The sequence below is a fragment of the Scheffersomyces stipitis genome, chromosome 2, assembly GCF_000209165.1.
Source record: "Scheffersomyces stipitis CBS 6054 chromosome 2, complete sequence".
Lineage (NCBI taxonomy): Eukaryota > Fungi > Ascomycota > Pichiomycetes > Serinales > Debaryomycetaceae > Scheffersomyces > Scheffersomyces stipitis.
Genome location: NC_009042.1, coordinates 2,164,704 through 2,178,612, shown reverse-complemented (window position 1 = coordinate 2,178,612; position 13,909 = coordinate 2,164,704). Strand labels below are relative to the sequence as shown.

The window sequence follows — 13,909 nt, the reverse complement described above, 5'->3', positions numbered from 1 at the left end:
ACCTCCATTGTGTCCTACGTACATTCGGTGGCATGCACCAACTCATGTGTCTTGAGAACCTTGAGGTTAACGTTAAAACTCTGTAAATGCTGCTGCCCACAGCTTTCAGGCGCATGAGCCATTTGCAAATGTGTTTGAACGGCGAGGTTGCCAAATAAGGAACATACTACTAGAAGCAAAAAGTGTATGGCAGCCCCGTCTTCAAGTTCTCGACATTTCCTCTCTATTTGAAATCCTACAACTTCTTCATATGATCCCCGATCCATAATTTCCCCATATCTACATGCAAAGAGGCTTGAGTTTATGTATGAGCGCATTTTGTCCTGCACCGCATGCCCCACACTCAGAGCAACTTGGAATCAAAATTGAATGATTCAAACGTTATCAGCTGTCCAATCCAGTCCGTAATCGCCATCCCTGCTTTGGGAAGTCAAGAACCAGCCAATAGTAGAGTGTACAATGGGAAGCTGCTTTTCAAAAGGATACGAAAAAGTCGATACCAATCGCGTAGCGAGTAAAAGAGTCGATGGAAGTTCTAGATTAGCTACAACAGAGCAGCGATTGGGAACCAAAGGCGACGCTGAAAAAGTCGAGCCTAAAGCAGGGACAAAGAAGAGCCAGACACATTCCAGTAAGCCAGGCTCTAAGGGAGAGATTTTGGGTGCTGGAAATGATCCTGAAAAGAGTAATTTGTCTTCCAAGGAGGCCGCTAGGTTAGCAGCTGAAAAGAGGTTCCAAACGCAGCAAGAAAAGCTCAGTGAAAGTAAAGAGAAGATGAAGAACATGAAAACAATGTCCAAAGCAGAAAAGGGACTCTCGTGATTGTAATAGAGAAGTGACAAAAATTTGGAATTCCAATTTGCTAAGAGTGTCACACAATGATAGAATAAATATAGCGATAGTACCATTGAACACAACGTATGTTCCGACTACACAAGAAGTTCAAACTTCAGTTGCAATACTTAGAAGTTCCAGTAACGAATTATTATTATCACTCCGATTCCATGAAAGCAGAAATGTGTCAAATCATTCTAAATAGATGCAATTTGAAGCTATCTTATGGCTTTATTATATAGCAAAGTGTTCGTACTTTCAAATTCAAATACAAAACACGTTACAATCCACTATAGGCCGTAGAATTACGTGTCGACTACAAGTTGACTCATTCCATATAAATATACATCAATATCTTATGCAATGGCAAAATCACGGGATCCATTTTGAGGAATTTTGCAGATAAACCTTTCCACGTCATTCAAGGCAAACGGCTTCGCCATAAGCTTTGCCCCGATTTAATCTCTTAACCAAGCATATATAGTTATCAATTGGGTAGTAATTTCGTTGTTGCCTACAATTTCTTTGTAATATTAAACATTTACAAACTTCATGAAATCACCTTACAAAGTATCCGCTAATTCTTTCATAGGGAAGGAATGGGATAAGATCGCTAGTAAGATGGCGGTGCCGCTCTTAGAGCTTGTACTCACCTATCTCCCACATCTTCAGTACACAGAGGAAGCCCGTCAGGATACCTGGGAGATAGTTGCTATCAAATTGAGCAGTTTTCAGTTTGCACAGACAAAGGACGAGCGAGTGCAGCAGATATTGGATATACCGATTCTCAACGGTATTTTCGTAGAAGAAAGGTACAATAAGTTTATGGACAGCTTTATAAGACAATTCTTCGCCTTTCCAGGTATGGACGAGGAAATGGCCAAGAAGAGGATGTCCAGCAAGGAGGATTTTATTCTTTTTGAGTTGTACAAGATGAGGGGGTTGGGAGCAGAAACTCTAGCAAAGCTCAGCAAAGAACGATTTGAAGAGCAACAAAGGGCTTTGATTAATAGTGAAATGTTTACTAAGAGAAGCTACAATATCACAGATGGTGTCTACAGCGAGGCAATTGAGAATACCAATAGCAGCGAAGAGGTAGAGGATTCTTCAACAGAGAAAGGAGAGCCAGTGACCAGCACGAGTGTTGCTTTGGCCGAGACAAGGTCTCAACTATTAACGAAGCAATTAGAAATATTGAACAGAGAACTTGAAAAACTGAATAAGAAGATAGATTTGCTAGAGAAGGAGAACAAGACGTTGTTGGACTTGAATCATGAACTTGTGGAGGAAATTCAGGGTAGGAATAGTATAAATGAAAGGGCGAGGAGACCGTCAAAGACTTGATGAAGATAGGTATTGAATCATATAATGAGATGCTGATTCTTTTCCATGAAACTAGATAGTAGATATGATTTGCGATTGTGAAGTGCATTCTATGAAATATATAATTATACATCCCGTTGTGCCATACTAAACGTTTTCTTTACTAAAGGATCACCTATTTTCGTAAAAGAGCCAAATGTTTGGCATATAGGTGAAACTTCTTTCACGAGAAAATTACGGTAGGTAATCAACACATTGATATAGAAGCAGTAATAATAGGACAATTCTTTCTACTTGTCTACTTAGCCGCTGCCTAGTAGAGTTGATTATTTTCTTACCAAAAGCTACTCTCGCTAAACCCTTTTCGATCCTGTACACGAACACGACTTCATTTTGAATTATCAACATAAATTCTCAGGAACTTACTTCTCTGTACTAAAACATCTTATCATACTACTATCTACGATCATGGAGTCCAGTCTGAAGATACCCTTGTCGTACTCGTTGTGGTCTCCCCATGACACCGTCAAAGATGCTGCGGAGCTGCTCAGTATCAATTTGCCAGAGGAGGCAGCCAAGAATCTTGCCATGGATGTCGAGTACCGTATCCATGAAATCTTGGAAACAGCCATTAAATTCATGAGACACTCGAAAAGAAAGTTGCTCATGACTTCAGACATAAGTAACGCCTTAAAAGTATTGAATATTGAGCCCCTTTATGGCTACGACAATTCGCAACCGTTGGTTTTCAAGGAAGCCTTGGTTGGTGCTGGAGGACAGACTTTGTATTATATAGATGATAATGAGATTGAACTTGAAAAGTTGATCAACCAGGAATTACCAAAAGTGCCTCGTCAAACCACCTTTACTGCTCATTGGCTTGCTATTGAAGGAGTCCAACCAATGGTGGCGCAGAATCCTCTTCCTGCCGAAATCAAGAGTCTCCCTCCGATAATAAGAGGTGCCACTTCGTCCATTCTTGGAAACGATATTTTATCGCTTGGCCAAAACGGCGAAAACAAGGACTCAGCACAAGGATCTGCTGCTACCAAAGACAAGAAGGCCACCGAGAAGCAATCAGAAGTCAAGCCGTTGGTCAAACACGTATTGTCGAAGGAACTCAAGTTGTATTTTGACAAGGTTGTAGAAGTTCTCATTTCGACAGATCCAGAAAAGGAGAACTTGAAGGTAGCTGCCTTGAACTCGTTGAAGAATGACCCGGGTTTGCACCAGTTGGTGCCTTATTTCATCCAATTCGTGGCCGAACAGATCACAAACCAGTTGAGGAACATTGATATCTTGTCCACAATGTTGGAAGTGATTTCTGCTCTCGCTGATAACAAGACTATTTTCCTCGATCCTTATGTCCATGCTCTTATGCCTTGTATCTTGACGTTGTTATTGGCTAAGAGAATAGGTCCTGTGATCAGAGAAACCTCCTCCAAAGAGTCTCAGGACACGTTGAAAACACAATTGGCCGTTAGAGAATTCGCTGCCTTTTTGCTAGAACACATTATCAAGGTTTACGGCTCTTCGTACTCGACTTTGAGACCCAGAGTGACAAGAACGTTATTGCGTGCGTTGTTAGATTCTACAAAACCAGTAGGTACGCATTATGGTGCCCTTTTGGGGTTGAAGAATATGGGCACAGAAGTTGTCAAGTTGGTCTTGATAGGCAACTTGAAAGTTTGGTGCAAGCTGGTAGTTGAGAACAGCGATAAGACCGACTTTGAAAAGGATATCTTGCTAAATGAATCGCTAGAAATTTTGGATAGCCTTAAAGTGGAATTACCCCAAGATGAAGAGTCTATGGATACAGACTCCGGGTTTTCAGAAGAAATTAAGAACAAGTTGAAAGACAGGATTGGTGATACTCTCGCCGACTTAGTTTTGCAACACAGGGATGCAAAAGACATTGTCAGAGGTCTATTCTTTGGCGAAGTTGTCGTCTAGAACGTGTACAACAATTCAAAATAATGATGTATATTAATGTATGAATAGTAACTATTACAACAACCTTTTCTTTAGTGTAGTAGTCATTTTGGGCGATACGAACATATCCAGTTCATTGTCGGACTGGTCTGTATACGTTTTGGACGACGGTCCCGAAAACGTAAATGCTTGTTCAGAAGGCAATTCGTCATCAGAAATTACCTGTTCCATTAAGTGGTTTCTATCCGGTTGGCTTGGTGAGCCATTCCATCTAGCTCTATAAAATGGTGATTCCATAGCCGACACCGGTTCACCTGGTTTACTCTTTTTCTTTGACTTTGAACTATTAGCTGAATTGATGATATTATTTCTTCTTACGGAAGCAATAGGAGTACTTTCGACCTGAATTGGATCTGTAGTGATATTGACATTACTTTGAAATCCGGGAGATTTTACTGGACTTGACGTTATATGGCTACCATTATCTACAGCAAGTGATACGCTCATTAGCTTATCTGAAACAGAATGTGACTTTGGCTGCGTAAATACGTTGTGCTTAAGATTGACAAAATGATCTTCAGGAGTATTGATCACGTCAGACATGTCAATTACTCGAACAGCATTGTTGGGTGTAGCTTCTACTTGAGAGTGAGAATCTGTAATCAGAGCCCTTTTCAAATCCGTGTATGCTATCGGAATAATTGGGGCACTTTTGTTTTTCATTGGAGTTGCAAGAATCTGAGCCAGCGAGTGATTACGCTGAGGAACTGTTGATTTGAGACGTGTTTTTTTGGCATTTCCAAATATAAATGACTGAGTTTGTTGACTTGATTTCTCTGATAGACTATTCAGTCTATTTGCCTTGGAATTGGAAGAATTCTTTTCTACTGTGCTATCGTTCAAATCGACTAACCTCTTCTTAAGGTTCTTATAGGAGAGGTTTGAAGATGATCTTTTCAATGATAATGCAGGCTTGAGATTGTATTCATCCTCTAATCCTGATGTTAAAGACTTCTCTAGTTTCGGAACTTTTCTGGTCAATACCACTTTCTTGTATTTGGAAGACTTTTTCTTCTGTTCTTCGATCGGAGTATGTGTGGTTTCATTAGGAGTATTTGAAGGAAGTTCTGGTGAGTCCTTTCTACTCGTCAACTTTCTTTCTGCTTTGTTGACCTTCATTTTCAAATTCAGATCTTTGACTCTGTCAACCACATACTTTACAATCAGTGGAAGCTTCTTATTGTAGTATGGCACCAACACGTAGGCAATGAATCCAATAGAGTTTTCATTGTCTTTCTTCTCTGAACTTCCAAGTAGCATGTCCCATAGTCCCATTCGATCTACAATAGCATTTAGGTTCTTGTAGACTGTTAGTTGATCGATCAATGCAGTTGGGAACGTAGTGCTATTTTCATTTACGTCTACTCCCATTCCTAAGAATGTTGGTACAATTTTTCTTGTAGACTTTGATTTCTTTTTCCGAACAAGTGGAACATTGGACTCTTTTGCTCTTTTCTTCTCTTCTTTTTCTAATTTCTTCGCATTTGATTCCAAGAAGTTGCTCTCGTCAATATCCCAAGAATGAAGTAGCTCGAATAATAGAATCGTCTGCAATTGTGCTTCCCTCATCTTTAGTTCTAGAACTATTCTCTGAAACTTTTTCTCGCTTGACTCTTGCGTTACCTTGCCGGCAGCATCCGTTACTATCGGATGGTTCGAAGATGGCTTTTCAGTTTTGAGAATATCTTGAATTATCTTTTCGTGTCTCGAAATGAAATCCTGTTGGTTCTGAATTTCTAATTTACTTATTTGAAGATTAGTATCTACATTTTCTGAGCTGATCAATTGGAGGACACCATGTTTGCCGTGGTGTCTTGCATCCATTTGATGTACTGAAAGGCACAACCCTGCCAATAGATCAGAGATCTTCCTATTATCATTTGAACATAAATTTCGAAACCTCGCTATTGCAGTTTTGGGAATATAGCTTAGTGGTGTCGTAAGTGAATAAAGCGTGTTGTAGTATCTGGATTTGAGAAAAATGACTGGATCTTCAATAGAAGAAGGAGACACAAGAATATTGGCATCATTCGCAGAGTTGGTTGCATCCAGCTTAGTTTCAGAAAGATTATTATTCATCGGAGGATCCATGGAGAAATTCTCCAACATCTGGTCAATTTCCATGTCGTCGCTACCTTGCAAATGAAGATCTTCATCTAAAGACATGTAATCAACTATAATCTCTTTTGTTCCAAAAGAGGCTATTCTTTGATTCGATTCTACAGCAATATCTTTAAAGTTAATACCCTCGGCCAAATAGGCTATTCCATAGTAGTTCTTCTTGATTTTGTAGATAATAGCCAATCTCTGGTCTTTATCAGCTAGTCTCTTCTGGACCTTGACAAAGAAGTACGAAGTGGAAATTGTCGACAAACCAGCTCCAATTTGTTCACTAACTTTGAAAATAACTTTGCTGATACTTCCACTATCTGCTTCACTATCCAAGGCTTTACTTATTGAAGAATTGTCGATCGTGGATGAAGATAAGTGCTGAAGATCGGCAGCTTGAAGAGTCTGCAATATGGTAATAACAAGTGGATAAGAATCTAGAGCTTGTGCTACCTCAAACGAAAAAGGCAACTTAAGCACGGTATCTCGCCCTTTATCAATAATCTTGCCATTTTTCTCCTCAGCAGACATTTCGTCTGCAATTGGAATACTTGCAGTAGAAAAGGTTAGAAGTTGACATCTCAAGTGGAATTTCCTATCTGGTTTTGAAACGCGACTGAAAGTTAAATGGGTGCGAAAAATAATAATGGTATATACTAAAAGTCTTTGCACTAACCTAAAGGTTGTTAAAATGAGATACGAATAGATTTAGAATCTGTTATAATTAAGAAAAGTAAAAAGTCAGAGAGAATATGGTCTGACGGGTTACTATAACTCTACATCTACTGTCAATTTACAATTCCTTCCTAAATGCGTATCATATTTGTATTGGTATATAATGCATCATATCTGTAACCACTCGTCTTCTACTATATCCGTGATGGTGGGCCTCTTGTTTACTTCCCTAACAAGTATCTTCTCTATTAATTTCAACGAAGCTTCACTGATCACATAAGGTACACGAAGATCACCTTCCATGATTTCGTCAACGTTGTAGAATGGGTTCTCTTTGTACATCATCGTATACAACAAGATTCCTAAAGCCCATATATCTTGTGGTTTACCTTCGTACTTTTCACCTCTCAACACTTCTGGAGATGCATAGTCAATGGTACCTACAAAGACATCAAAGGGTCCCAGTCTGGTGTAACCGGCACTACCAAAATCTATAAGCTTGATAACCCCGTTTTCGTCTACAATGACATTTTCATCCTTTATGTCGCGATGGACAATACCGTGTTTGTGCAAATGGTAGATTGATGATACAATCTGTTTGAAAATGAACTGGCACTCCAATTCAGACATATTTTTCTTAACTTCAATGAAGTCAAACAAATCAATGGCTGGAGGATCTCCAAATATAGGAGTCTCTAAGTAATAATACTTCAGATCCTCAAAGAAGTCGATAATACGCATGATATTAGGATGTGGCTCCGAGTTCAAGTATGCCATAATTTGGATTTCTGATGGAATTGTGCCGAGCTTTCTGTCTCTAACCCAGGTATCTACCAAGATTCTTTCTTTGTCAATGCACTTCACGATGATGTTGTAGATCGGATCTTCTTTATGCTGAGCCAACACCACCTTACCATACGCACCTTCTCCCATATCTTTCAAGACTACAAATTCTGAAAACTTCTTGGTTCTTCTTCTGCTCCCCACTTCCTTGGGCCATTGGGTAGACTTTGCCATCTTTTCGTCAAGCATACGCTGTTCGTGTAGTAAAATCTCCTCTTCGGTGTAAGTGTGATATGATCTGTTGTCGAACTTGGAAATATCACTTTGAATACCGCTGGCAGTTGTAGCTTGTGTTTCGGTAGAGTCTTGAGATATAGGGATAGTAGTTAAAGTATTGGAACCATCAGATATTACTCTCCTATTTTGGAAGATTTCAAGATTCTGGTTGAGTTTTTCTATCGAAATGGCTTTTTCTAGTGAAGAGTTCAATCTGCTTACGGGAATTCCGAAAGAACCATTTTTGGGCTGCCTGGTACTGTTCTTTCTGAGTATCTCATCTTTTGTTGGAGTAAAATCAAGAAAGTCTTGCGTTATAGGAAGCAACTTTAATTGAGACGGCAAATTAGTGTTGCCTCTCGCTGTTGGTGCTCTCAGATGCTTAGTGGACTTTATAACTGGATCGCTAGGCTTAAGTTCGGTCATTTGCATTAAATTTCCCGGTTTAACCGTACTCTTTGTATCCGACAAGGAAGTCAATGAAATGACAGATTTACCATCAGAAGATAATGAAAGAGAAGAGGTGCTAGAATTGAGTCGATCCAATTCACTGGAGATATTCCGTTTCGTGGAAGCACGAGAATACGTCACCCATAGAACTAACGTGTCGTAAGAGGAAGCTCTGACTTGAACATCTACATGAATCGTCTTTCCGTCACGATGTAAACCTTTGATACCTCTGGAATTGAAGAACAACTCTTCCGCTATCAGGGTGTGACCATTATCACTTTCCAACATAGCTTCATACTTTCTAAAAAAATGCTCAGGAAGTACGAGACCAGGCAAAAGTCTGGTCGAATCAGAGTTATCAGCCAAACCAGCTGTTAGGATCTTCGTAAAGTTGGGAATGATCTCATCAATGGAATGATGATTCAATTCTTGCGAAGATTTACCGAACATGTTCTTAGCAATGGCGTTGTTACACGACAATATCGTGTAGTTGCTGGAGCTAATGACAAAGATACCAGCGATGTAAGGCATGGCATGTATTTTCAACTTTATTTCATACCGGTTCAGATCGATTTCAAGTGGATTCGAAGTGATGGCACAGGGAATGTTTTCTTCGCCCTTAAATTGCAAAGTGTAATAACGCGTATGGTTGATTAATTCACTATCAGCCACATCCTGCGCCAGCTCATAATCATCTTCGTCCATTGGACTGCCATCGCTCTCGCTGTACTCATCTATAATGCTCTGATCGCCGTCAGACAATTCTGCAGCTAAAGTGTCGCTGACGTCATCTAACTTGGTGAACTTCAGGATATCAAGCAGATCGATGAACTTGCCTGCAATTTCATTTATAGATTGAATATTGTAGGATCCATTGTTTTTGACACTAGTCGATCCAGCAGAGCCATGACGACTTCTTCCAGACTCCTCTTTGTTTTTGGCTATGACAATATCAAATGCATCACAGGGAATCTGATCAAACATACAAATGATCAAATTTCCTTTCCTTTTTGCCCACATAGATGTCCAGGCATAGTTCTGATCACCAGGTCTGGCTATGGCTACAATCTCTCCAGCAAACAAGATGTTCTTCTGTTTCATGTTGCCCGAGTTACGTTTCATCTTGAGTGAAGTCTCCAAGTCTTCTTGCATGTACTTCGTCAATCTGTCAGAGACAAAGTCTCGGAACTGTGGAGCTATCAAGTCCATCAATGTTAGGGCTCTGATCATATTCTTCAGAACACCAAACATAAGACAGGCTAAATCGTTAGCAGCTTTCACAGACCAGGGAGTATCTACCTCTACTGTGAATACAGACTGAGGCAATGTGTGCTTTCCCGCCGGCATGGCATGAAAAGGACGACTGTTACTGGAAGGAGGTGGCTGTGTGGTGTAATTGTTGTTTAACATGTTCAATGCTGTAGTAGAAGGACGGACAGGTATGCTGGAAGTAGAACTCGAGCCATCGCTTTGCAAAAGAGAAGATGTCATAGCTGAATTCTCTACAAATGGAGTAGCCAATGCATAAAGCAACTTGTTCTTGACAAACTCATACCGCAAATGGTTATCTTTAGTCGTGATACCATCACCTTTATCGTTATTAGATAAGGATAAATCGTGCAATGTTGAAGCTATCTCCGAATTTTTGCTTACTAACGAATCAAGGTCGTTTTCCAACAATGTGATTATATCCTTCAAGTCGTCTCTCAAGATGCTGTCGTGTGAAAAAGTAGCAGAACTCGAGACTACTCTTGTTACCTTTGGAAGTTGCAACAGGTCGTCGATTTCTTCTGCGGATTCAGAAGTAATGGGAAGACTATCAGATCTCTTAAGGGGAGGTCTAAAAAACGCTGCCAATGCGGCAGAAGATGCGTTATTCTGTACTTTATACTTTTGATTACCAATAGTGTCAATTATCTCTGTGCTGAGGTTTCCGTGAGTGTACAACGGGTGCACCGAAGGTATGCCTTGACCGGATGTTTTGGCAGTGTTGTTATGAAGTGACAGATTAGATAAGTTTTTGAGATTAAGCAAAGGTGGAGGTTGATCCAAACGTGGAGAGTTTGTTCCCGAATGATTTTCGGAGTGAATGGAAGGAGGTTCACTCAGCAAAAATTGCCATTTGAATAAGTCTGGTCTGTCTTTAAGGATCTCTAATGATCTCTTGAGCACATTAAGACGGAGAGCCAACGAGTTGGGCGAAAGATGGGCGTAGGAATAGGCATGCGACGATTCTATAGGGAAGTTGAGAATTTCGTTTATATCTTTGAAGTCAGCATCAGCTATCTTTGCAGTGTTATTCACGGCTGGCTCTATGAAACTACTCGTTTTACTGGGAGGCTGAGGTCGTCTGGAGTTGAGAAGCTGGCTATTTGTAGATGAGATGATGGGTTTGATAGAATGCATAGGGGGCTTCGGGTTGAGCACAGAAGATATTGGTTTACGTGGCACAACTGGACCGATGTCGTCTACGTCCATGTCTTCGTCGTAGAGAAGGAACAGCGTCTTCGGTCCAGGAGATGGCGGATGTTGATGCTCTGTCATTTTGCTTGGCTTATAATGATTTATGAGATATTAGGAGATATTGTAAGAAAATGATTTTGATAACTTGATGAATTCTCGACAATAATGAAGTTATGAGTGATAACGGCAATCTAATATGAATAGTTTTCGTAAGCTATTATGTATGGAAATGAGTTGTTGTACGAATGTTCTGAACGAATTGTGCTGCTTAATGAGATCTCGGAGTTGCAAGACGTGATGAGATCTGCTAATAAATAAAACATACAAATTCTAAGCTGCTCTGTGTATGAGATTTCAGACGGCAGCTCTTGTAAAGAATATCGTTTGTGCTGTTAGTGTGTGGATGTGTTCTTTTTATTCTTCTAGATTCAATAATATATTCTTTTCAATTAATCCTATCAGAAAAAAAAAAGATTATATAATATGATTGTGTGATTTGAATCTGATAATGGACCAAATTTGTGGGTGGGTCGTATCCAAAGCTTCCAACCTCAACTAAGATACGTTCGCCAGCTATAAGATCCTGGTATATGCTGCTATCAATAGACCACTCTGGAGCTCCTGGTAATGGCAAGATGGATAAGAAGAGAATAAGGAGTCATTACCTTGCGCTAACGGATAAAGAAGAAATGTCCAGCCAGCCGCTTGGGCAGCACGTGAGCGCAAGTGGTGGGGTGCAAATAGCGAGGATAAAGAGCGGTGGATTTAATCAGAGAAGGGTGAGATTCGCCGAAGAACTGTTTGGTATACATGGTATATATGTTAGTATTCGTTTATTAATTATATTCATAGAAGCTTGCTGAGCTGGTGTGCTAATGCTGACACTGTCAGGAGGTTAAGAAGATGGTGGTTCACCACTTGGTTCTGTAGTAGTGAGAAAAGTCCGATAATCAGTGCGACAATTTAGTGGTGAAGATAGCGAGAAATTAGTGAGACTTCTTGTGAGGGAGGAGCCGGGCTAATTTAATTACTGAGCATCGGTGCAACTATTGCCGAGAAAAAGTCCTTCCTGGCGAGATAATCAACCGAGCTAGCGAGAAACCGACCGACAAACACAAAATAGCGCCACTCTATATTCACTCAGATCTTTCCAACACTAGTATTCCATTTTACAATTTATTTGAAAGACTCACAATGGCTTCTACCTCCTTAGCCATTTTGCCACCGACTCTTCCAATTGCTGATGAGGAACTGGAAGCACAGCCTTCAACTTCCGTCATCATTTTATGACTCTCAGCCCTAAAAAAGATTTCTGTGCGAAAGTTAAAGGCTGCGAAATAAATCTGGAGACAGATTCAGATTATCAAGGAGGAGAGAATGATATCTCTAGAATGCTATTCCTAAATACATACTAGATGGAACCTTATCTCTATTGTCTAATAAGTCGTTCATTTAAAATGGCAGTTTCCAAACTATCGCGTTTTGCTTTCAGTGGTGCTCAGTTTTCGTGTTTACTTTTGGTTATATCCAGCTTAATTCTACATTTCTCTCCCTCTCCTGTCCTATCCTCTAAATTGCCTTTCTACACTTATTCATATCTCGTCTCTATTCATTCATGCTAATACTATTCGCAGCTGCCTACTGGCTGAAACTTCTCACCCAGATATCGGTTCCTTCGTGACCTCTCCATAATCGACTGATGGTAATTCCCAAACTGTACTTCTTCTTCTCGATTTCATCCTGCTTCATCCGCAACTTCTCCACTGCTTTAGTGATCTTGGTTCGAGTGGCGTAGTCGATCTCTACATTGTAGGGAGGTAACAATTTGGTTAAAAACTCGATTTCTTTGTCGATTTTGCGTATACGATTCTCGTACAGGTCGTACTTGTGCTGAGCTCTATTCAACTTCTCTCTTTCTCTGGTTGCTTCTTCACCCGTAGGGTCTACAACTCGTGTTTTGCTATAGTCTAGTCGAGCAATATTAATATTGGAACCACTGCCACTACTGTTACGATTGCTTTTGCTCTTGCTGGCGTCGCTGCCTTCTTGACTGGAGCTTAATGCTGGGCTAGCTTTAGCGCTGGTGTTCTTACTGCTATTCAAAGAAGGCGACAACTTTGGACCATCAACAGGTTCGTGCGACACTTTCCTCACTGTGAATCGTATAGGTTTCTTGGCTTGGGCATTTGGCTTGGGTAATGGTAAAGTTTCTTGTCTTGTAGCTTCTGTCACCTGAGTGATGATTGGAGTTGTGGATTCTGCGACATTTTCGTCTTCTTTCTTTCCACTATCTTCTGGAACTTCTTCCTCCTTTCCATCACTAAGTTTATTAGACGACAATGACTTGATGAGTTCGTTGGTCGAATTGTCGCTGTTTGCTGAAGAAACGGACGACAACGACGGAGAGTTCACCACAGTTGCATCCTTAGTTTCCGGCTTCTGGCTTTGGTCGTTAACGCTAAGATCCGAATGTTTCTCGGAAGGTGAAATTGGAGGCGTAGGCACAGACTCCAGCATTTCTTTGGTCGATTTATGTTACTAATGAAGAGATTGCAAAGGATAAAAGTCTGGATATTCTAGTGTAACTCTTGGTGCTGTCAAAAAGAATAAAAAATGGAACTGCAATACAAACTGGTGTGTAAATTTCGAGCTTGCGTTTTAGAAAGACGTCTGGAGAAAAACAGCAGTGCTTCCGGATGAAATTTGAAAATGGATAGCAAAAGAAAATGAAACATAACTCGAAACTGAAAATGTATTATTTACGTATTTGTTTTCGTTAGACGACTTTTTTCTAATTTCTAGCAACGACATTTTGGGAGTGTCATTTTTTTGTTTGCCAAAACAACGCGTCGAGGCGCGCTTACCGGAAGACGCCGGCAAGCGTTCAGGCGATCACGTGCAGACACCAGCCAATCTCTACAAGAGCTGGCTGGTCTAACCAACCACTAGCTGTAGATGCTGACAAAGTGGAGGTCAATCTGAGAGCTAGCGGCGAGGCTATTAT

General features: G+C 40.4%; 6 protein-coding genes across 6 annotated transcripts; 3 read left to right on the top strand and 3 right to left on the bottom strand. All coding sequences in view use genetic code 12, as the record gives it.

The window, feature by feature from the left end:
- Positions 1-459: 459 nt before the first annotated feature.
- PICST_30187 (predicted protein) lies at positions 460-822 on the top strand (the record flags this gene model as incomplete). The annotated part of the gene is made up of 1 exon (XM_001383144.1): positions 460-822. One exon carries the CDS (start codon positions 460-462, stop codon positions 820-822), a length of 363 nt encoding a protein of 120 aa, XP_001383181.1.
- Positions 823-1,407: 585 nt separating this feature from the next.
- Positions 1,408-2,130, top strand: PICST_12953 (predicted protein; the record flags this gene model as incomplete). Its single annotated transcript, XM_001383143.1, has 1 exon — positions 1,408-2,130. A coding segment is annotated over one exon (723 nt), but the record flags the coding sequence as incomplete, so codon positions are not given.
- A 495-nt stretch (positions 2,131-2,625) lies between these two features.
- Positions 2,626-4,166, top strand: PICST_87852 (TATA-binding protein-associated factor; the record flags this gene model as incomplete). Its single annotated transcript, XM_001383142.1, has 1 exon — positions 2,626-4,166. One exon carries the CDS (start codon positions 2,626-2,628, stop codon positions 4,108-4,110), a length of 1,485 nt encoding a protein of 494 aa, XP_001383179.2.
- A 47-nt stretch (positions 4,167-4,213) lies between these two features.
- PICST_30184 (predicted protein) lies at positions 4,214-6,789 on the bottom strand (the record flags this gene model as incomplete). The annotated part of the gene is made up of 1 exon (XM_001382605.1): positions 4,214-6,789. A coding segment is annotated over one exon (2,576 nt), but the record flags the coding sequence as incomplete, so codon positions are not given.
- A 312-nt stretch (positions 6,790-7,101) lies between these two features.
- PICST_54240 (serine/threonine kinase) lies at positions 7,102-10,713 on the bottom strand (the record flags this gene model as incomplete). The annotated part of the gene is made up of 5 exons (XM_001382604.1): positions 7,102-8,354; positions 8,448-9,151; positions 9,173-9,328; positions 9,368-10,409; positions 10,497-10,713. Coding segments are annotated over 5 exons (3,372 nt in total), but the record flags the coding sequence as incomplete, so codon positions are not given.
- Positions 10,714-12,543: 1,830 nt separating this feature from the next.
- PICST_56221 (predicted protein) lies at positions 12,544-13,311 on the bottom strand (the record flags this gene model as incomplete). Its single annotated transcript, XM_001382603.1, has 4 exons — positions 12,544-12,865; positions 12,918-12,973; positions 13,036-13,115; positions 13,194-13,311. Coding segments are annotated over 4 exons (576 nt in total), but the record flags the coding sequence as incomplete, so codon positions are not given.
- Between the last annotated feature and the right edge of the window lie 598 nt (positions 13,312-13,909).